Below are 24,144 nucleotides of genomic sequence, written 5' to 3'. Positions count from 1 at the left end.
TATTCATTTATTTAATGGAATTCAAGTATTCTCATTTAAAAAAAAAAATAGACATGACATGTTAAACCACTGTTTATTGCGTTACAAAAAGATCTTTCTCAAATGTTTGATCTGATATTTACAACAAAACATTTCAGCATCCTCTCTGTGGACACTGTCAGGAAAGTCTGTTTTCCCCATTTCTTAAAGACAATGAAAAAAAATTAAATTAAAAAAAAGACTTGTGGGCCTACTTGATGCTAGTGATGTACAAAATGTCTTTTTACTCATAGTCCACTATTCAATAGGTATACGTTTCCCATGCAACATATAGGCACAATAAAAGTGAACAAAAGGTTAAAATAGCACTTTCACTTAAAAACGTAGTCTAACAGAAGGACGTCGAAGTAGAAATAGCACCACACCACAAATAACGCTCTAAGGTACAGACGCTTTTTCTGCTGAATCACCACAAAGAAAGACATCATCAGTTGAGCCTCATTAGTTGAATACCTATCACGACAATCTGCTAAACAGGTCCTTGGCCCGCAGCCCAGGAAGTCCTCAAAATGGAGATTGGGTAAATGGGCAAATCGTTTTAGTCAACAACATGCCATCAAAGTAGCACCCAAAAAAACAAATTTTAAGAATAACTGTATATATCAATTGCCTGTGTGTGTCGTTTTCTGAGTTTACTTGTTGACTACAATGAAGGTATCTTTAACTTATGATGCCTTTAAGAAAAAATACAGATTTTGTTGTAGATTCCAATTTTACAGAAAATATGCTTTGTAATGAAAACATTGATTTTCACCCTGGGCCAAATGAGTTGTTGTGAACCAAGAAATTATTTTATCTTGCTGAGCCACAATTTCCCTGGCCTCTCCTCACCCCCCTGTGTGTTGAAACAATGAACACTTGAAGCAATGAGGAAACATCAAAATCGATAAGGAGAATAGTGGCTCTCTGTTTGTGTCTTATTCCTGGCCCCCCGTGAGTTTGTGAAACAGTTCTTCATCTAAAGTCTCGTTCTGGTCTTTCGATCGCGTCGAGAGGAAGATGTATCCCCCGATGAACTCATGGACCACCTTGCAGTCACAGCTCACACAGGAGAAAGCTATCGACACGTTCTGGTCAAACTCGATGGCCACCTAGTGACAGAAACAACACACAGGCACACACACAAACACACACACACACAAACACACACACACACACCACAGACACACACACCACAGACACATACACAGACACACAGGCACACATACACACATACACACACTGTTTTTGAAGGCCAATTGTGGGCAATGATCCTATGGGAGGCATGCCGGTATACTGCAGATACTGGGATGTGAACCCATAACCTTTCTGTCCTTCCCAGGGGTTGACAATATCCGCCCCCCTTTGCTGGCTCGTTAATGATCTGAATTCAATAATGCTGCATCATTAATGACTAAAGAGATAAGAGGGATAGTAGTACAATTAAAAAAAGGAAATAATGCACAAAAAATAATCCAAGAGTTAAAAAGTACAAAAAAATAGTCCTAGATAATCTATCTACATACACACATAACATGGTATGAGATGATACAGCATTAAATCCATCTTTGTTCCAGAGAGCGATCCGGACGTAGGACTGGTACCTGTCTGATCTCCCAGTTGACGTTCCACTGCTTCATGTTGGCAAACCGCCAGGTGGTGACGGGCAGGCTGGACGACATGTCGATGCGGATCATCCGGTTATAGGAGATGCCCAGGATCTCATCCTTCTTACTTCCGCGGAATCTAGAGCGCACACAAACACACCCACGCACACACACACACAGGTACACACGCACACACCCACACACGCATGCAGGCACACACACACACACACACACACACACACACACAGGCACAAACACAAACAGATAATTGTAGTAGAATTCATAATACGGTAGTTTTAGACGAAAGAATCAATACCCACTAAAAGCTTGCGTATCAAAGTACAAACAGTTTCCTTGCCAGTCAGAGGTTAAAGTAACCTTCTACAAAATCGATGCCCTGAAAAGTTCCAGCAAAAGCGCTAAGTAATACGCTTATGGCTTATAAGGAGGTATAATAGTAAAAGGTGCACCATACCTAACAATGTAATACTTGATCCCAAACTCTGGCAGCGACTGCCAGGCCTGGATGAAGCGCATCTTGGCCTCCATCAGGGACAGCCGGGCCACGTGCTGATGAGCCTCCTGTATGCGTCCCGTCAGCTGCAGGGGAACACACCCCAGAGAAAAGGTATTTTTACAAGGCAGTGGCTCAGGAGGTAGAGCAGGTTGGTCCCCGGCTCCTCCTACCTGAGTGTTGAGGTGTTCCTCAGTAAGACACCTAACCCTAACTGCTCCCGAAGAGATGGCCGTCTCCTTACATGGTTGACATCGCCGTTGGTGCGTGAATTTGTGTATTAATGGGTGAATCTTAGGCAATATTTTGAATGGCCACTGGTTAGAAAAGTGGTCTATAAATGCAGTCAATTTACCATTTACTATATAACAGTGAAGTCACGTACATGGCGCTAATGAGCAGGGAAAGGCATCTTGCTCAAGGACATTGGGGAATTGAATCCTCAACCTTTCGGTTGGGAGTCAAACTTCATATAGGGAATGTGAAGCTGACGTCACACCACGTTGAATGCGCCATCTTTAGAGGTTGTGCCTCATAAAATGGCGCACGGCATGACTGAACTTTACTTTCCCTATACCGACCATACTATTTTATGCTACATGTGATTGACAAATAAAAGTAAATAAATAAAATCCCTTAACTTCCATTTTGGTCTTGTAGGTAAGATTTAACAGCTAGAATTGAAGAGCTATTTGGATATAATTTTCCATCGGTCAGCTGTGAGTGAAATGTACTATGAGAATATCTGTTTCAAGTTGACTACACCTGCCCCCTCGTGAGTCAATTTAGATTTGAGACAAATCTCGGCTTATTTTTTATCAGGGCATTTCTTCCCTGATTCTCAATGGCTGAGAGGGAGGAACAGAGGGAGGAAGCAGAAAGGGAGGGGACCTTTTATTAGGTTGTTTACTTTCTAAATCTTGCTTCCCTCCTTTTCTACTCCTAAATCTTACCTACAGCAGCTTAAATAACTGGAGGGGGGATTTAAAAACCTTCGAACCTGCTTAGACTTGTGCTTTTTGGCGTAGCGCGGCGAGACAAAGCACTCTGCGACCATATCCATGGCCTCCACGTTGGGTGCAGACTGGCCAGGAGGGGGCGCTAGGCTCTTCATCTGCAGGAAGGACTGGATCTTTTTGACCTCTGACCTGTAGGAGCTGTACGCCATGGTTTTCCCCTTGGAGGCCAAAACACACGCAGCTTTCCACTTGGAATACTGTACTTCCTGTCGGGAGGGGGGAGGACAGCAGAGTTAAATAATTAGGATTAAATTATAATTAAAAGAATTACAGCTTTACAATATATATCACAATTATCTTCAAAAGGCCTTAGTACCATTTATTTGTTAAGCTGAATCAATGGTTCAATGCTACTTCCATTAAAATGATTAAGATGCAGGTCATTAAAGAAGCAGGATAATGGCTGGGGCACGTTGCTCGTGGATGCTGTGGATGTTGAGGATGGAAGCAAGACGCTTCCACCTAGTAGCAGAAAGCCCTGGCCACTACGCTATCCTGCAGTGATATCTATTGTCGAGCCACAATTACTGGTAAAGATTTCAATGTGTGTTTGGCAGTTTATTAGTAGGGGGCATGGTGGTCTATTGTATGGGTGTGGGTTGTAGGTTCGAAACCCAATGTCCACATTCTTGAGATGCCTGAGCCTTCCTGCTCAATAATGACAATCATCTAAATTGGACATAGTGCAGTGTGTGTGGTGACGGGTGGCTTAACCTGTGCACATTGATTGCTCACTGTTCAACAGGTATGCAGCCTCCCCCAGCCTCAGAGCCCAACCAGTATGTCTCTGAGCAGGGGAGGCTGCCTCAACCAGCCATCCACACACACTCCACACATATAAGCCAAATATCTTGGTTGTTCAGGGCTTGGAGATTGCGTTGTCACATCGCAATGGTCGCTGACATTTGGGGCCTGGGAGAATTTAAATGTTAGCTATTATGTTTGTCGTAATGTGTATTCATTGTTTAATCGTTACGGGAAGATATTGTTGGGTTTGGAAATGCCACAGCGTTTCTCGCGCGAGGAGAGGTTAAACAATGTTTTGATTCGCTTGGGTTACGGTATATTAAGGATTTTAAGGTACTTTAGAGTCCTCCCCATATGGTGGCATAGTGCCATCAAATACCCCATGATTCATTCTGATGTACGTTGTAAGTTCCAGGGACTCTTACTTACTTCTCATCAGTGTTATTTTATAGCGTGATAGATCATATCATTAGGGTCTATCATTGACTTGACCTACATTGTCACATCGGATGTAAACCTCGTTCATCCCATCAGCCACCGGGAGCATGAGCTTGATGCCAAACTTCTTGTCCGTCACATTGACATCAGGGACCACCTCACAACCTGTCACAACAAGAGAGACAGACAGACAGACAGACAGACAGACAGACAGACAGACAGACAGACAGACAGACAGACAGACAGACACTGTATTTAGTATCCTGGGTGAACCAGGCTGAGGTTGTCTGAGAGTAATTCTTACTATGTCCACATATATACATAGATACTTCATTGGAATAAAACACTTGGTTTGCAATTCGAGCAAGCCATTTCATTAATTCAATTATCAGCCCCAACAGAAATAGAAAAATAAAAAAAAGATGAAGCTGCTGCTTGAGTAACCACATTTGAAGAGTTTAAAAGGAAATTTGATAAATATCATGGGACATTAAATAAAAAGCAGCCGTTTTCATGGCTATGGGGCAATTCTGCCCTTCCACTTTTCCAACAGTTTTTTTCTCAAATGTCAGTTTCGTTTGAATAAGGGGGCGACCCGTTAACGCATCTCAAAGGGATGAGGGGGGGGTGACCCTGACCTCTGAGGTGGAGCTGCTCTATGGGTTCCCCCATCGAAGACTCCTTGTTCTTGTAGTAAGAGATGGTGGTGTCCTTGAACACAAACCAGTACTCCTTGTACGGTCGCAGTGTCAGTTTCCTCGGCCTGAAACACACAATGAGCAACAATCCAAATATTAATAGAAATATTAGACCGGGGAGTAGAATGGGAAAAGAGTCAAGAGATGATTGCTTTAGACGGTCAAGTGTTCTGTTTTTTCAAAGAAGAGTTAACAGTTATCTTGATTTAGAGAGAAGGCACAGAAGAGAAACAACCTTGAGGAATAGAGGAGGTTGTGGAATGCTTCCCCCTGTATGTCAACACAAGCATTTATTCTGGTAGTGACATCACCCAAAAAAAGGAAAAGCTCCCGATATAAGCCAGTAAGTCCCACATAATAAAGCGTGTAATGTTTGCCCCTGAGGGCAAGGTGAGAGGGTTTACCTGAACAGCCGCAGGGAATCAGCCAGCTCTGGAATGTCAGTAATGTCTTCCTGGAGGCAGAGAACAACAACTCAGTAGATAACAGACGTGGGTTCCCGTGACATCGCAGCACGTCGAAACACGCACGCCGGCCTTCTAATCGCCTTTCCCGCCCGAAAACAGGTGTAATAGCCCGCTACAAACTCCCCCCTGTGTGTGTGTGTGTGTGTGTGTGTGTGTGTGTGTGTGTGTGTGTGTGTGTGTGTGTGTGTGTGTGTGTGTGTGTGTCTGGTATGTGTAATTGTCGGCATCCATAAATTGTTCACAACAGGACCAGTGTGTTGTGGTATAGCAAAAATTATATTTTGAGTATAATCATTTTCAAAAATAGACATACTGTCTTGTCAGTTGCATCGGATCATAACGATGCTTTTAAGACTTGGCATATAGAATAAGAAGAGACAGATGTTCATCGTCTCACCATTTTGACAAGGTAATGACGATGTAATAACATGATATATTAGATGGATCCTCCTTGGTCCAAAGTACCCCAACAGCTGAGTCACAGGGTAATGGAAAAGATTGGGAACCCCTGGTCTAGCGGTCAGGGGACTGTTTCCACGCCATTAGGTTCTGGGCTTGAATCCCAATGTCCACAGTATACTCTATAGGCGTCCCTGAGCAAGAGGCCTCACTTTATGACTTTAACTTCCACTTTCAAGCTCACAGCACAACCAAACACGGATTTCACCTCACATTTGTAGTCTGACACAAAATATAACGAGTGTCATGTTGTTTACACCAAGGCAGAGCACACAGAGCGCAAATATAACGGGCTGTAATCGTTCACTTGCTTTGGAGTCGACTCAAGTTTATTTTGGATTCAAAAGCATCAGTGTGGAATGTGTTGACCTGGCCCGAGTCCGAGAGATTGGACTCTGTTGCTGGGTGAGGCTGAACAGCTGTTGCACGTTGAGTGATCACTGTGCAACAGGTTAAAGGTGATATATTACACCACCAGGTGTGAGGTTCGGGTAATCTGTCTCTTCTCAAAACAGCTTGGACGGCCAATCGCACTCACACCTGATGGCACAATATGTCACCTTTAAAGCAGCCATCCCCGCACATACACTCAGGGAGATCTCCTGCATGGCAACCCGGACCCCAGCTCATATATGAGTCAATCAACGTCGACGTAAACCGGGATCACCCTCCCGTGGTCCTGTGAAAGTCACCTAGGTGGAGCGTGACGGCCAAATCCGGTGGAGTGAAGCACGGACCGTTCGCCACAATTAACTCGTATAGGAGTGTGAGTGCGGCACTCACCAGGAGGCGATCCGTGTTCCCGCCTTCCAGCGTCACCTCCAGGTTGGACAGGGCGGCCTCCACCTCGTCGATCTCCGGCTCGTTGGAGAAGTCCAGCGGTTCGCTGGACGTCGTCAGCTTACAAATGTGGTACTGGGAGGACATTTTGTCACCGAGGAAAGAAACGAGCCACCAACAACACTGAAGGTTTAATAATGGCCGTTAATGATTTTCAAACGACCAATTAAAAAAAAGGTAATTCAAGCAACTAATTGTTTATAGCATTGCGGTAAAGCGCTAGGGCCCTTTATATGGTGTTTAATGATAGCACACGTATATCTGTCCCATCTAATGGGTGCAAGTAAAGAAAACGGCAAATTCAGCACATTGTGAAGTGCTTGTTTCACCTTAACTGATGATTGAAAGGGCTAAGCGCTAAACATTGAGAAGGCTGCAGCTAATCATTTGTCATCATTATAACCAAAAGCTCTTCTCTCTTGTAGCAAATGTTTTTCGTAAGGAACTCCCATTACAACCCATCTCTTTCTCTCTCACCCTCTTTGTCTCTCTCTCTGTCCCTTGATCTGCGCGTTTCCCACTATCTGTGTGTGTGTGTGTGTGTCCCTTCTTCTTTCTCATTCTCTCTCTTTCTGTCTGTAAAAAAAATATTAACAACTTCGGATGTCAAAGAAGTAGGCAATGCCAAACTATAATACACTATATACTAGAATAAGAACTCTCTCGCTCTCTCTCTCGCTCCACCCTTTCCCCAATGTCCTAGCATGTCTCTCTCTATGGATTTAGACATCAAACCTGTTTTGCCAGGATGGATAATAATCAAGGCCTCAAGACACACTTTTATAGCTCATTCATTACATCTCATTTTGGAACCGAAGAGAAGCGCTCATCCGACTAACACTTCAAATTTTCTATATTTAAAGTTTTCACTAGCAATTATATGGATAACAGACTAGAAAGAACAATTTGAACTTGTTTTGAGTTCAAATTGACTCACGGCCATGACTGACTATAAGTTGTATGTTTGACTTAAACTCTATATTCCTATTTATATCTCATATATAAACAATATGCAGTGGACACATATCCCTAGCTCTTTTCTGAACGCGTTGCCTTTATGTTGGGTGACGGCGTGTTCTATTGGACCAGCAAGGACATGTCTCTGGGGGTTTGGCGGTAATGGGCTGAGTTTCACCTGGAGCGAAGCGAACATGAGCATTTCCTCGTCGGTGCAGTCGATCTCCTCCAGCAGAATACACCAGCGGGCCTGCTCATACAGCTGTGTGATCCTCACCGCATCATACTGACACACACATGCACATGTGGAACACACATGCACAAACACACACATTAGTTACACGCATGAAGGAACATCAAAGTTAGTACAACACATCAAAAGGTAAAAGGCAGCAAACCGCCGGGCAGGCTATGACCGCTATAGCAAAATCCTCCCCAAACACACACACACACACACACACACACACACACACACACACACACACACACACACACACACACACACACAGACTTTGTGAGAGGTCAGTACCTTGGGATTGAGGTCGAAGAAGATGTGGTATTTGAAACGTAGCAACAGCTTATCATCTTCCTGGATGCCTTGCTCCATTAAGGAGCGGGAGGAGTCCAGCCAGCTGTCAATCAAAAACATCATCACCTCAGATGTGCAGGGAATTAGGCAAAACGCTTAATTTACTCCCACTCATTACTATTTCATTAATCGTCATTTAGCAGACACTTTTTTACACCAAAACAACTCGCAGGGAACTAAGATTCAGGTAGTGTACCAGGTCATTAAGGAGGAGATAGAGGGGTTAGGACATCTTGCTCAAGAACGCCTACTTAGTCTATTAACATGGGTGACTGGACCCAGTAGCTCTCTGGGCTGACCAGGGGGTTCTTGATTAGTGGACGTCTCTATGGGTGGATTTGGTCACTGACCCTGCGTTGATGGTCGTTTTGTCCTCCAGCGATAGGGGCTGGTACATTTTGGCCAGATCTGCAGGCGGGAGATTAGGCTGGCTGGCGGTGAAGGGGTTGTCCCCAAACCACAGGCTGGTGGCAGTTAGGGGCATGCCGTTCTCTGGGTCATAGGTCGCCACCATGGTCTTACTGTGGGCGGGGCTTCCTGAAGCACAGCATAACAGTGTGAGCGGTTGCATGAAAATAATTGAGAAAGGAATTCACGAAATGTGAAGGTGGATTAAAGGTGCTTGTCTAGAAAGTACACAGAGATGCTCTGGCAATGCACAGAAACATTGATAATGTCAGTGTGTTTTAGTATTCATATGCTAAAGTTTAAAGTGGCCGTTTAACAGCACAAAAGGAAAGACTGAACAGACTCAATCCTTTGAGGTCTCACAAATTCACAGATATACCAATAGACTTAGAGAATGAACGCAACTTGAGTTTTTGCCCCTGATGGATGATGAATGGATAGTGGATGGATGGATGGCTGGACAGGGGTTGAATGTCAGACAGATGGATGTTCCGGATCAGTTTGTGAGTCGTACCTGACGCTGCTGTATTTAAATTGAGGTCATCCATGTCCAAGACCTCATCCAAGAAGGCATTCTTCTCCTTCTTCTTCTTCTTCTTGCAGTCCTCGGTGCGTTTGAGTAGCGACATTTCCTCAGGTCTTCTGATGTCTGCGAGGAGGCAAACATGAGAAATGAAGCCAAGGAGGGACGCCATCACATAGTCTGCTTCAAATCCTCTTGATGGCGAACACAACAGAACCTTCAATCTGTCCTACAGTTACTCTGTTGTTTGTGCGCTCCTTTCCAGTACACACGGTGTGCTTGAAATCCAATAAGAATCAGATTACATAATGGTCATTAATCACTCCATCATGGCGAAATTACGTCAAACACAGGAAAAAAACGGGGCCCATGCAATAACTCATTCATGAACAATCCATTCCAACATCTGCATGTAGGAGCTATGGATCTTGCTTAAGGATGCCTGTAAGGCTTAGTCCTGATCGCAGCGACCCGGGTTCGATCCCTGCCCTTGGTTCTGAGCTGCATATGCGCTCTCTCCCATACCTTCCTGTCTATCTACCGCCATCATTAAAAAGCATAAAAATACAAAAATAATTCTTTAAAACAATGGATGCCTATTCATACCGACTGATTACATTGATATTCTGAACCATGAACCTTGGGAGCCAAACACTGCTCGCCACTTACTATGCTCCACTATGACCCATCGCTACATGGAAAGAAAACCACAGTGACTCACTGAGTACGCGGCAGATCTCGGCCACCGCCTTGAACACCACGTTGGAGTAGCTGACGGTCATCTTGATGGTCTTCATGTTGGGCAGCTGCAGGAACAGAGGCTTGTGCTGCGGTGTGTAGCACAGGTCTGCATCCGACTGTGAGGGAAGCAGCCTCAGCTTTAGCTTTTCTGGATTTTCTTCGTCCAATATCAATCGTTACGTCAATTTTTTTTAATGGATGTTTGTACGAAACGTTGGCGTTTGCTAATGCTTATTATCAGGTTTATCATTTGTTTGTTTGTTGATTTCAGTCAAGACCGTATTATTACAGTGTGTTTCTCCAATCGGCCAATGAGAAGCCACCATTCAGATTTGAATGGAAAGTGCACAGGAACACCACAAAGAACCAAGTCCCGCGGTACCTGAATGCCGTACTTGTCCAGGGTCCAGTGGGTCTTCAGGACCCACATGTTCCTCTGACCCCACCACAGGGCGTGGTCCGACCAGTCCTGTTGCGTCTCTGGGAAATGGAGTTCAAAGGTGTCAACAATGGCTAACCACCACTGGCGGACTACAGTGTTGGCAGTTAATGGGTATCCTTTAGCAAACAAAAAAACAAACTAACCAACAAACTTGGTCTGACTAAAGTCTTCCTAAGTGAACGGACTTCCAAAACAAGAAGAAACTTTCTCAAGCATTCCATATTTATAGGCACAGTATTACGAATTGAACTGTTAAGAAAAACCAAACCCAAACAAGACTCATTCATATTCTCATTCATCTTATAATAACAACAATTGTGCCCGTTGTCATGTGGCCAGACAGCCGACCAACACAACAGTAAAAAAAAGGAACAAGGTGTGGTTGTATGACTGGGAATGAGTGTGTGCTTGCGTCATGTTATCATTCTCCAAAATTCCGTAGACAGCGCAAATATAACCTTGGCGATGACCGGTCACTGAGTCACCCACTGGAAGCACCCCACTCACATGACACAACCATTACCTCCCAGTGACTCAGAGGAAGGGCCTTTTCACAGTGAGCTCACCGTTATTTGGCTAATGGCGGTCTTAGGACTGTTTTGTGGTTAGGTGTCTGGGACCAGGGAAAGGGACCTTTGCACCCCGGGGAGTGAGTGGCGGTGTATGAGTGTTACTGGAGAACATTAAATGCTCCAGCAGTGTATGAACGTTGGGATAAACAAAGGTGTGGTGTTGTGTGTGAGCAGGGGTCAATGTGTCGGCAGGTGGATTGATACCGCGGCTCTGGGATCGAGCATGTGTTGGTTTTTTCTGTTATGTCTTTTTAGGAGATACTTTCATCCAAGGGGAAATTTCGGACACGTGTCATTAAGGGTTGTCTGATCCAGCTTGCCGACTGAAGGACACTCCCTCACACACACACACACACACACACACACTCACACCCACACCCACACTCACACTGACTCCGACCTCAAACATACATGCACACACACACACAAACACCCCAAACATAAAAAACAATTGGCACTAAATACACACACAGACACTCACATATGCATGCACACCCGATAAACACACACACACACTCACATATGCATGCACACCTTATAAACACACACACACACACACACACTCAAAAACAAACACCGCAAACATAAAAACACAAATTGGCACCCACAGAAACATAGACACACAGACACACACAAAAACCCACACAAACGCACGCATAATACTCACTGATCTTCTCCACCAGTTTGAGCATGAGGCCGCCCACGTGGAGGTCGCCCTTGATGCGCAGCTTGAACCTCATGGACTCCTCGCCCTCCTTCTGGTCCACCTTCACCGCCAGCTCCCAGGACGTGTTGCCATACTCGGCCGCTGTGACCATGACTGCCGGCCTGCTCACAGCGGGGAAGGGGCAGGGGGAACGGAACAGAGTGTGAGACAGGAACGTTTTGGGACCTTCAAGGCTCTCGAGTTCGAAGTCCCCTTCAAAGAGCTGCCGGAAGTCGATGTCTACGCCGGTGATGGCATTAGTATTTATTTAGTCTAAATGTATGTATTATATAATATTATATTATATTTGTTTACCTCATTTAATTCCATTAGATTGATTTTATTCATAGGTGTACATGCATTGTAGGTGTTGTAGTTTGTATTGTTATCGTAATTTCTGTTCTCATTGTTGTGACGTTCCTCGCCGCTGAAACACCTTCTGTCATTTCCTTTTCGGGACTAATAAAGCGTTATCTAATCTTGTCCTGAAATGAGTTTTGGCAACAGTTCAGTGACATCTGGTGCTTTTTATAATGTGATGAGGAAGCTTGAAGTTCCTTTCATGTTTGCTACGACAGCGGGGGTCTCTTTGGGCTAGGCAGTTAAAGTAGACGAGAGGCCAAATTTGAAGGCTCAAGACTAACACATGAATCAGCCTTTGGTTTCACAAATCATGATCGCAAAAGGAGCACCACCACCGAACGCCCTTGGAGCAACTTTCACAGAGACAAGAACAGACACTAGGGTTTGCTCAAGGGGCTGGGAGGGAATGAAAGCTTAGACATTTTGTGGGTGGCATGTTCATGATCATACACCCTTCTCTCTCTCTCTCTCTCTCTCTCTCTCTCTCTCTCTCTCTCTCTCTCTCTCTCTCTCTCTCTCTCTCTCTCTCTCTCTCTCCCCATGATGAATAAATGATCGGTGATCAGACGGAGACAGACAGATGCTTGTAATATGAAGGGCCGTAGGGGGGGACAGATGCAGAAACACCAGGCGGTGACCCAGGGTTAAAACACAGCCGTACTGCCCTGGGGGCTTCTGCTCTCAACAGCATTCATCACAGTGAGAGACACCCCCTCGACAGCTCGGAGTGTGAGCTTGTATGTGTGCGTGTGTGTGTGTTTGTGTGTGTGACGATAGAAGATAATAAAGAGGGAAGGAGAGAAGAGAGGAGAAGGGAAGAAAGAGAGAATAGAGGAGATGAGAAACGAAGAGAGAGGCAGAAAGAGAGAAAAGAGGAGAAGAGAAAGATAGGGGTACCAAGGAGAAAGAGAGGAGGAGAGAAACACAGAGATGGGAAGAAAGAGAAGAGGAGAGAGAATACACAAAGAGAGGAGAAGACAGAGCAGAGTTAGTGAAGGGTAGCAGAAAGGGGGAAGAACGGCAGCAGAACAACAGCTTGAGGAATGTCTGGCGAGTAGGAACACGTATCTGATCGGGAGAGACCATGCAATGTACCCACCAGCCCACACACACGCAAGCACGCACGCACACACACACACACACACAGACACACACACACACACACACACACACACACACACAACCTTATCTCAGCCGTGCACTGTCTTACAGAACAATAGGCTTAAAAACAACACGCACACACACACACACACAGACACACACACACACACACACACACACACACAAACACACTTGTTTATGCCACAAATATATCACACACACACACACACACACACACACACACACACACACACACACACACACAGACACACCACACACGTTTACAGTGTGCGCTGAACAGGCCTATTCCATGGCTGGAGGCTATCAATTCTGCAGGCATACCTGTCGCGTTCCTCTAGAGATGTCCAGCGGTTGTAACTATTGAACCGAGTAGCCACCGGGCAGGATTAATGACCACAAGCTGTCTGACCCGAGTTCTGTTTTGACTCATCGTGTAGCAGAGTCATAAAGTAGACTGAGCTCAGTTGCAACACTGTTTACTGGGCGAGGCTCTGACGGCATGTGGTGAGAAATCTCTAACGAGAAGCCTAAAGTAGCTTATATTTGTTTAGGGGAAAAAAAACACTGCTTGAACTAAAATAAATCTGTTTTAGGCGACAGCATTGCAGTCAAAAACAACAAATCACGGACAACTTGTACAATCATCAATAACAGTTACACGTATTCACGTCCGTTAGGCCTACTGTTACACTTAAGAGTCACTGATCTTCTGGTTGAAACTGTGATGTGTTACTGAACGCTGTATTAACCTAACAAAGGTGGTTTCACATGTAGACACAAACTACACTGGATAGACTTGGCCTGTGTCATGACTGGGTTTAATGTGACATTTCATTCAACAATGTAGCACTCTGTTGTTTTTTCTTCTTCAAACTGGCCAAGAGCCAAATTCATTGTTATGTTTTTTATAAGTAAAAGAAACAAAACGTACCTCTTAATTGAGTCAAGGTGAATCGATCGTTGACCGTTTCGCGGGGGTGAAAAAAATATTCCTGTCCAGTGGAGTGGAGAAAATAACGAGCGTACTTCTGCGGTGGGAGAGCCCGCCCCTTTCAGGCAGGTGAAGGAAGTGGGCTGTCAATCCCCACCTTCTTTTTATGACTGAACACCAGGATATGATGCATAGCTAGTCCAGGAATTACAGAGAGAGAGAGCAGTTATAGAGCGTGTAGGTAAGAATTACGTTATACAGAGAGAGATGTATTACATTAGAAGAGAGAAAGAGAAAGATAGATAGAGAGAGAGAGAGAGAGAGAGAGAGAGAGAGAGAGAGAGAGAGAGAGAGAGAGAGAGAGAGAGAGAGAGAGAGAGAGAGAGCGAGAGCGAGAGAGAAGGACTATATGTGGCACTGGTTATCATTACTCTAGGCTAATACTAAACATGTAGTATTGAGAAACACAACATTTGATATATGCGCCAAATAGGCATACAATTGATGTTATGGCTATTGTGGTATTGTAGACAAACTATAAAGTCTTCTTCAAAAAAATACTTGCCGATCAGAACTAACAAAGAAATATGTTGATTGAGACCTAACCATAACTAAATAAGATTTAATTTTGATGTGGAATCTTTAAGAGTGAGAATGAACCAAATGATTTTCTGAAGAACTTGGACTGGTGATGGATGGTTTTTACAGAAAGTCGTCGTCCACGTTAATCATCTTAATGCTTGGCCTTGGGGGAAGAATCTGCGGCCTAATGTGCATTGACGAATTTGTCTGGCAATACTAATGAGCACATAAATAAATACATCAATAGGGGATTTTTTCTTTCCATGATTTATTTCGAATAATTACTTTATATTAAATTGATTACCAGAGCCGGACAGTAACGGAGTACATTTACTTGAGTGCAGTACTTAAGTACAATTTTGAGGGATCTGTTCTTTACTCGTGTATCATTTTTGGGGAGTACTCATGACTTTACTCAAGTAAATTTGAGAGGCAAATATTGTACTCTTTACTCCACTACATTTCTATCCATAACCGCGAGTACCCGTTACTTAAATAAAAGGAGAAAAGAAAAATCTTGGAAACCCTCAATTTGTTGTTTCCCTCTCAAACGTGATTGGATTGTGCAGGCGCCACTGATTGGGGACAGCCTTCAGCCTATCAGCAATCACCTTCGCTTTCCGCCAAAGTCAACTCCATGGTCAGATTTAGATGAGAGACGAAACCATGGAGGAACCAATGGATGAAGACGCAGCAGGTCCATCCCGGGAATGTGCCAACCCGTGGCCCCACCTCGCCAGACTACTTAAATCTTCTGAACAAGTTAATGATAGTTTTCGCTTCAAGTGTTTTCCAAAAGAGAACTTCATCAACGCCTACAAAAATTCATCCTCCAATTTGCGGAAGCATGTCAAGGTACGTACATTGTAATAAACTTCCTTGCATTTCTATGCTAGATTCTAGCTACAGAAAAGTGCACTAAATGATTGGCTAGCTGCGATAATGCAGCTTTTTACATTCTCGGTTACGTTTGAGTAGTCGAAGCCACATTCCCCCTGCCAATTTGCCAGCAGCCATGGCTGTAGCTAGCCATTCAGATGGCTAACTTTGGCCTGACAATTAGTTAGCATAAGCCGAGGCAAGCTAATCGTGTAACATAGATAATCAACTGAAGACCTTTCAGATTCATGTTTTGACATGCCCCTGACAAATAGGGAGAGCATACAATGTATCGCTTTTAGTGTGAGCTCGAGTACGAAACGTCTTTTTTACCATACAAAAAAAATGCAAAAGCTTATTAGTTCAGTCGTAGGCTATGCTAGTTGCAAGCAGGGCATTTCAGCTCACTTATTTCACTAGAGCGAATAACTAGAGCTAGCCCTACAGTTTAGTCTAAGGGGCTATTTGGCTTTTTTTTTTTTTTTTTTTTTAAATAACAGTTCAGCTGGCCTAGACAGCAATTTACAATAGTGTTTGTTGAACTGTGGGGCTTAAATGCCTATTTAAGTGGGGGAACGCTCTTGAGTGTACTTATACCTGTCTTATTATACAATGAAAACTTGCTGTAGCCTACAATTGTATTTAAATACATGAGAGATATTCTACCCAAAGTCTTGTGTTTGCCTGACCTAATATTGCAGCACTTGTTAGAATGTCAGAAGCACTTAAATACTCTGCTGGTCCACGTAAATTAAAGTAAGTTGCACCAGTAAAACCAATTTAAAAGTTAGTCTTGAGCCATTGGAAAATTATGAACAACCAGCACTTCATAATTAATAATACTGCTATGTAGACTACATGATGGGTATCTTTTCTAATATTTATTAGTTTATTATAGTGTAAACTGAAATATTATGCTGTGTTTTAAAGAGAAGGCATGAGACGCATCTGGAGGAATACTGTCAACTGACTTCAACAGCCTGCAAGAGGCCATCAGAAGGTGGAACAGGCTTCAAGGCGAAGCAACTGAAACTGCTGGAGACCAAGCAGGTGTCTCAGAAGACGGTTGATCGGGCTATCCTCCGCTTCATCGTTCAAGGTCTCCAACCCTTCTCCCTGGTGGAGAAACCATCCTTCCAAGACCTTATTGTAGAATTACAACCGAGTAGTGCTGTCATGTCCCGCACAGCTGTGCGGCGCAAGATTGATTCAGCTACATCTAAAATGAAAGAACGTCTCAAGAACGAAATGAAAAAGGTACCATACATCGCCACCACTACTGATTGTTGGACGGCCAGGGGAAGGAGCCCACTGGCTCGTTCCTTGCAGTTTTGAACGCCATTCAGTTGCCCTTGCTTGCCGTCAACTAAGGGGCTCCCACACATTCGATGCCTTGGCAGCTGTTTTGACCGACATTCATGCAGAGTATGAAATAAGTCAAAAGGTATTTAGAACTAACAGACAACGGGTCGAATTTCGTGAAAGCGTTTCGTGTCTTTGGTCAGCAGGACGAAAATAACAATGAAGAGTTAGTTGCAGAAGGCGAAGTAGGAGAAGATTGTGATGCATCTGATGGTGAAGAGGAAGGGGAATTCATGGATGTGGAAGCCATTCTGGAGGAAGATGATGGGCTTCAGTATCAGCTGCCGAAACATCATCATTGTGCATGCCATTTACTAAATTTAGTTTCCACAGTCGATGTTGATCGGGCTAATAAGACAGAAGCTTACAAGAAATTGTCCAGATCAGCCTTTTCTAAGTGTCAGGAACTCTGGAATAATGCATCAAGGTCTCCTCAAAATGCAGAGCTTATAGTGGAACACTGTAAGCTTCACTTGGTACAGCCTGATTCAACTCGATGGAACTCCTCTTTCATGGCCGTGGAACGTGTGGTCAGAACCATTAGAGACCGAGGAGAGGGGTCTGTGACAACGGTCTGTGCTGCACTCAATGTTCCAATGTAAGTAGCTTATGTTAATGTATAATTGTGTTCTTGTTTTGTTAGAGTAATGCTTACCACATTATCTGCTGTAGGTACATAAACAAATAAATAAATGTCCAGCATTGCACAGTGGTTCTGTATTGATTTTGTTGAAATATGTGTTTGTTTATTTTCTTCTGTTTCTATTAGGTACAGTCCGGCTGACATAGCCTTTTTAGGGGAATATGTCACCACCATGAGTCCAGTTGCGAAGTCCTTCAACATACTACAAGGAGAAGTCAACATTCAGATGGGCTGGCTGGCTCCGACAGTCACCACCCTCACAACTAAGCTTGAAAAGTTCAGACCTTCACTCAGATTTTGCAAGCCACTTGTTGATGCTCTTCTTGAAGGTTTGAGGAAGCGGTTTGAGAGCATGATGTCAGAGCCAGAGCTAATTGCAGCAGCCATTCTTGTTCCAAGGTTCAAAACCTCCTGGACCAGCAATGACACAGTCCTACAGCTTGGTAAGGAACATGTTTGTTTGAAATGTTTGAAATTGTTTGTTTTTGTTTGCTTGTTTTTTTTTCAAAAACCTTTACATCCAACAATGATTCTATGCAGTTGTTCACTTACAGAGTAATTATAACAAAAAATGTGTTTGTTGGTGTGATTCTGTGTTTTCTAATCAAGGCCTTAGTTACATCAAGACACATCTGCCAGAACACGATGAAGGTCTTCGGTCTCCTGATACCACATCAACCTCTTCTGATGAAGATGACTTCTTCTCCAATGTCAAGCAGACGCATTCCCATGAGATAAGTAAGCAACTTGATGGATACCTAGCCACTACAGCTGAAGGAGTGAACACACTGGCCCCCTATCCAGCTGTGCGTAACCTCTCACTAAAGCTCAACACAGCCCTGCCAGCTTCAGCCGCGTGTGAAAGGCTTTTTAGCATAGCAAGTTTGCTTTTCACCCCAAGAAGGGGATCAATTCATTCACAATTTTGAGAACCAACTTCTCCTCAAGTTGAACAAGGACTTCATGACATTTGATTGAATTGAAGTACAGTACACACACACACACACACACACACAGTTGTCACACATAGATGTGTGAGAATATTGTTATTCAGCTGAAAGTATTTTCTCCTGCCTTTGCCTGTATGTCAATGTGAGAGGAAGGGGCTTAATACTGTCTGAATTTTTTTTTCCCTTTTTGTACGCTGACCTAAACACAGCTGATTAGCTGATTTTCTTTAATCATTATTATTTTCTCTTCTTTGCTATGCTGCGTGTATAACACGGTCAGGTTCAGAGGTGTGTCAGAACATTGCTATATTGCCTTCTTTGCTGGTTTAGGTTTATTGATTTGATTGATGAAAAAACACACATCTGACTGTAGTACTTTTACTTGTACAAGTAAGGAAGCTGTGTACTCTGTCCACCTCTGGTGATTACTTATTAAAGTTTGTGCTACTTAGCAGGTGTTTAATGTGGGTGTATTATGTGTTATCAAATGCAAGCCAATTAAATAATTTTAATTGAGACGAATTTACAACAAATGTATGCCTTAGTTCGGCCTGTTTATCTCGTAATAAGCCATAATTAGCAGTCATTTTGAAGAATATATTTCGGTAATGTAACTAAACAAGCTCCCACGTTCCCTCATTCTGCCACACGGTGGCGCCACTAGTCTATAATAAAGCTTCACTTGAAGAGTGGAAAAAGAACGACGCTGCTCTGACCGCCGCTTTATTTCACAGCAAGTGGGATTTTCAGTGGAGATTTTTTTTTGTTGATCAAATAATGGATTCACCGTTCTTTAATACCATTCTCTTTGATTTGCCTTGTCATTTGACTGTGTTTAGACATTCACATTTGTATAGGCTATATAATGGCACTCTGACTGAGAAGCAGTCTTAGTTGTTGTTTCTCTTTTTCAGTTAGGCTATAGGCCTATATCATGCTTTTTGTGCCCCCCTCCTCCTGCCTGGATTATAATTGCACATCTTTGTATTATCCAGTGGCAGTCGGTTATGCCTGGATGTATTGCAAACCAAAATGTATGATCTTGTCAAAGTACAAACGCTTAATAAAGTAATTATGAACCTATAGCTAACTCTGGCCACTTTGACACATTTCAGCACAAACCTCAAATACTTATTTGCATTTTGTGTATAACATTAGCATGCTTCACTTTATTATTTAGCAGTAAGCCAACAATCCGTCCCCTGGCCCCTGAGATGGTTCAAATGTGAGTGTGCAAAGTTCCCTGCACTGCTTTGTGTCGCTTCCCAAATAGTGGCTTTGTTTTTTCATGCTACTCTATATCACCGCATACTTATTCTCGATAACTGTAGGCCCTACCCGCTATTTACCAAGATCGTGCCAGACGAAAAAGAAAAAAAATCCCCATCCAGACGGCCCATCCAAATGTGGAGGACCAATTGAAGAGCAGCCTCTCTTGGACGCGGTAGCGGAATAGAAGCCCTGAACACACATGGGCTCTGGCCCAAGACACTGCTTTAAGGACAGTCTGTTTTTACCACCTCGCCCTTCGCCGGCCACGCCAAAACCGTCGAAGAAAAGTAAACACGCGCATGAGACTTTGACAATCTTTATTTACAACTACGTGTAAAACGATGACAGATGAGGGCCCCTTTTTGTTTTTTTTGCGGGGGCTGCCTGCAGGAAACATAATTCCGTGACGAGAAAAGAGCAAACAAACAAATAAATAAATAGTGGCAGCTGTGTCACACAACCGTGTCTTCTGTGGACGGTACAACATGGAAAATAACATCTCTGCGGTCGGGGGTCAGGACAGGAGTGGACACTCACCCTATTTCATCCCGACAGCTGTGGTCAGGCCCGACATTGCCCAGTATGGGCCCATAACCACGAAGCCTACCTCTGGTCTCTACGTCAGCCTATTACTATTATACAGAACATCTCGGAGAGATACTCCACTTGGCAATTTGGTCCTTAAAGTTGCAATCTCGAAATGTATGTTTCGTCCTCTGTTGCGGCGCTTATTGCGTATAAGAATACGCCGCAACACAGGCATGAGAGTTGACAACCAAGTCTTTTAGTGGTATAGCTCCGCCATATCCTCCCAGCCCGAAAGGCCGCTGCTTGGTGATGGAAAATGTGCCACTCAAGCGACTCCGTTTGGGGTTTGAATGCATGGCGCCTATCGCCATCGACACCCAGTTCGTAACATTCGTAGTGTAAATGCAAGGGGTTTCTCCAGTGGGCCATAGGCTTGATTTGCATTGTGTTTCCTTCTGATGGATAGTGACATTTATTGAAGTGGAAAGCTTTGAGCAACACTTCAAGCAGATGACAAGCGACAAAGTGAGAAAAGAGAGAGGAAGAACGTAAGACAGGAAAATGTCGGTCGTTAAGCATAAGACACAATCAATTAAGCATCTGCCTCCCTGATCAAGCTGCTTTTAGAAGCTTGAACCCATGAACTGGAAGCTTCTTCTTCTTCATCTTCTCCTTCTTCTTCTTCTTCCCGGTCTCTCTGTATTTCTGGAAAGACAAACCTCCCGGTGACCTGAGAACACGCTAACCCAATTAGCAGCCTTGCCGACGGATCAAATGGAAGTGAAAACATTCACCGGCGTGACGGAGACCCATCACAATGCCCCATTCATGCCGCCGCTTCAGCCTCCAGCCCCCGGCCCATGCTTGGTGGGGAGGAGGACAGAGGGTGGAGGTGGAGGTGGAGGTAGAAGGAGGCGGAGGAGGTGGTTGCTCCAGGAGCAGTGAATCAATGCAGCCGAGAAGCTGACCTCACCTCCCTCTGGCCTCTTGGACGTGTCACCGGAGGGCTGTCCAAAGCAATCGCACGGAGGCCTTCCGTGGGATCGTTCCTAAAATGTCAACAACCGGTGTCAAACAAACACACAAACAAACAATCCGGGAATCACCGGAACAACCGCGCCGGTTTGGACTCTGCAAACCCCCCCCCCCCCCCCCCCCCCCCCCCCCCCCCCCCCCCCCCCCCCCCCGGTTCACCCATGGTCTCCCCCCCCCCCATAACCACTGCTGGGCCCCATCTTTCTGGTACAACCCTGGTGGTACTTGGTGTGTGTGTGCGTGTGACTGTGTGTCAGTGTGTATCAGTGTGTGTGTATTTGGGGGAAGTTGGGGGGGTAGCTAAGGGTCCATGCAGGGAAGCCTGGGAACCTAGTAGCAGCAGAGAAGGGGTACCTAACCGTTTGAACCCTCCCCACCTCACACCCCTCTCCCCTGGGAACCTGACGTGTGTACTTTTGGCCCCCCTGAAGCCCACCAGCTGGCCGTTATTTGTTTGCTCTCTGGCGCTAATACATGCCCTATTTTCTCCTGAACCTCGCTCTGATGAGGAAGCGACGGCTGGCCCATCGTTGTGTGTGAGTGTGACTCTAAAGAAGTCAAATTCGCGGAGGGTTCAAGTGAATAAAATGTGTTATGGCCTAAGAAGGACACAGAGAGAGGCAGAGAGAGAGAGAGAGAGGCAGAGAGAGAGAGAGAGAGAGAGAGAGGGGGAGAGAGGGATAAAGGGAGAGAGAGACAGACAGACAGTGAGAGAGAGGGGGAGCGAGACAGTGAGAGAGAGAGAGGGGGAAGGAGAGAGAGGGAGATAGAGAGTTAGAGAGAGACTGACTGACTAAAATAAAACGTATTAATGTTGATAAAAGTCCCTTTATTTTTTATTTATGTCTGTCTGACACACCGTCCCACAGATAGTCACTCCACCGCAGAAGACGCCCAGCATAAAGACTGCTTCATTTCTAAAATTAATTGTTTATTTATCTAGGTGCAACCCAAAGGTGTTTCTGTCAGAAAGCACCCTTAGCAGTGTGCTTGTGTATGTTTCCATTGAATTTTTATCCATAAAAAAAAAAAATCACCAAGCAGAAGCCAGGACTATAAAAAATATTAGTAGCGCAAAAAATAGGCAGAAGTACCGGGTGAGAACATCCCTTCGTATTAAGGTGTATTCCCTTCCCCAACGTAACTTTCCGTTAGCTCGCGCCGCGCCAGACCAGTGCTACGATATCCCCCTTCCCCTGTTCTGGGCTCACAGGCCGCCCATCTGAAACGAATAAAGGTTTCCTGCTGGTGTCAGGTTAGATGGCCATAAATACTGTCTGTCAGAGCTGCGTGACCCTGCTCCACGCACCTCTGCCCCTTCCCCACCTCCAGACATTGGGCGAGAAACCCTTGTGGAAAGGGGATATCACATGTTTAAACATCGCAGCTCTTTCCTCTTCCTCTTTTGGGGTGTGGAAAACGGTGGCTACCGTAAAACAACTTCCATCACCGGCTATCGCTTTCCCTGTCACGGACGGTATTTCTTCTTCTACCCCTCGACCTACGTCGGCTGCTGGAGCCCCCCCTGGAGGCGATAGGAAGGGCGAAGAACAACCCCATGTGGATGGAGTGTATGGACGGATGGCCTGAGGTGAATCGATGGCGATTCACCTCAGGGTTCCAATGGGTTGCAATGGTAGACGTTGAGCGAGCTGGAAAGAGGGGGGGGGGGGGGGAAGAGAGAGAGAGAGAGAGAGAGAGAGAGAGAGAGAGAGAGAGAGAGGGAAGGAATGAGAGGGAGGGAGGGTGAGGGAGGGAGGGAATGAGAGGGAGGGAGGGAGAGTGAGTGAGGGAGAGCGAGGGAGAGAGAAAGCAAGAAAGAGAGGCAGAGGGAGAGATAGAGGGAGGGAGAGAGAGAGAGGAGGGTGTATTCTTTTCCCCCCGCAGATTAAACTCGACAGTTTTATGGTGCTTTGGCATGGGAGTTTCTGTTGAAATGTCGCCGCTTATATCTGTCTTTTAACCTTTATGGTCAGTCTCACCAGGTGTGCGCTGGGGCTCCCAGCGGCTGACGTCTCTGTTGGCATTCTGGATATCAATAAAGCACTAAGAGAATAGTGTTGAAGTGTATCGCCGTTATGCACGCCCACAGTGAATTTGATTAAATGTGTCACAGTGTGAGAGAGAGAGGGAGAGGAAGAGGAAGAGAGAGAGGGAGAGGGAGAGAGAGAGAGAGAGATTTCCTCTGCTTGCCCATCGTATGTTGCCTTTAGGTACTTTAGAAACCCCCTTTTCTCCTTAAAGCCTGCATATGAGGAGCCCGTTAGCTCATAGCCCCAGATGTGCAGCCGATCAATCAACGACAACCACTACCCCTTAAAAAACAACGACCCGATGCCAGTGTTTGGTCGGACACCGGCCGGCGTACCGCTCCGCACAACGAACCTGGAGCAGCGACCCCTGACCTCTGAGACGGGAAGAAACACTGCGAGTGTCTGCGCTGGGACGCACACACAAACACACGTGCACACACCCACACACACACACACACCCACATGCACGCACACACACACACGCGTGCACACACAAACACACAAACCCCCGACGACGGTTCCCATGAATGGGGGCCATTTTGAAACATGCTAATGCATGTGGGTAGGCTGCTGCTGCTGCCCCCTGTATCAGCTGAACGCCAACGCTGTTTCCCGATTGTTTCCCCCCCGCCCCCCCCCCCCCACCGTCTCTGGGGTAGGGGGGGCGGGGAAGACGTAGGTACTAGTGAGAGGTATATA

General features: G+C 45.0%; 1 protein-coding gene across 2 annotated transcripts; it reads right to left on the bottom strand.

Annotated features, from left to right (window-relative positions):
- Positions 1–59: 59 nt before the first annotated feature.
- fermt1 (FERM domain containing kindlin 1) lies at positions 60–14,235 on the bottom strand. 2 transcript variants are annotated; one of them, XM_079754000.1, is made up of 16 exons: positions 14,162–14,235; positions 11,707–11,867; positions 10,408–10,505; positions 10,006–10,141; positions 9,276–9,410; positions 8,704–8,890; positions 8,294–8,396; positions 7,943–8,050; positions 6,751–6,882; positions 5,446–5,495; positions 4,982–5,106; positions 4,402–4,508; positions 3,140–3,364; positions 2,101–2,225; positions 1,623–1,764; positions 60–1,130 (listed from the first exon to the last, which is right to left on the bottom strand). In XM_079754000.1, the coding sequence occupies exons 2-16, from the start codon at positions 11,855–11,857 to the stop codon at positions 957–959; spliced, it is 1,998 nt and encodes a 665-aa protein (XP_079610126.1). In that variant the 5' UTR covers positions 11,858–11,867; positions 14,162–14,235; the 3' UTR covers positions 60–956. The 2 variants fall into 2 exon arrangements, with proteins under 2 accessions (XP_079610126.1, XP_079610127.1); XM_079754001.1 differs by lacking the exon at positions 14,162–14,235 and adding an exon at positions 13,552–13,651.
- Positions 14,236–24,144: the final 9,909 nt, after the last annotated feature.

This window comes from Pollachius pollachius (assembly GCF_949987615.1).
Source record: "Pollachius pollachius genome assembly, chromosome: 16".
NCBI classification, from domain to species: domain Eukaryota; kingdom Metazoa; phylum Chordata; class Actinopteri; order Gadiformes; family Gadidae; genus Pollachius; species Pollachius pollachius.
Note: the sequence above shows the minus strand (reverse complement) of the source record. Positions and strands in the feature narration are given on the sequence as shown.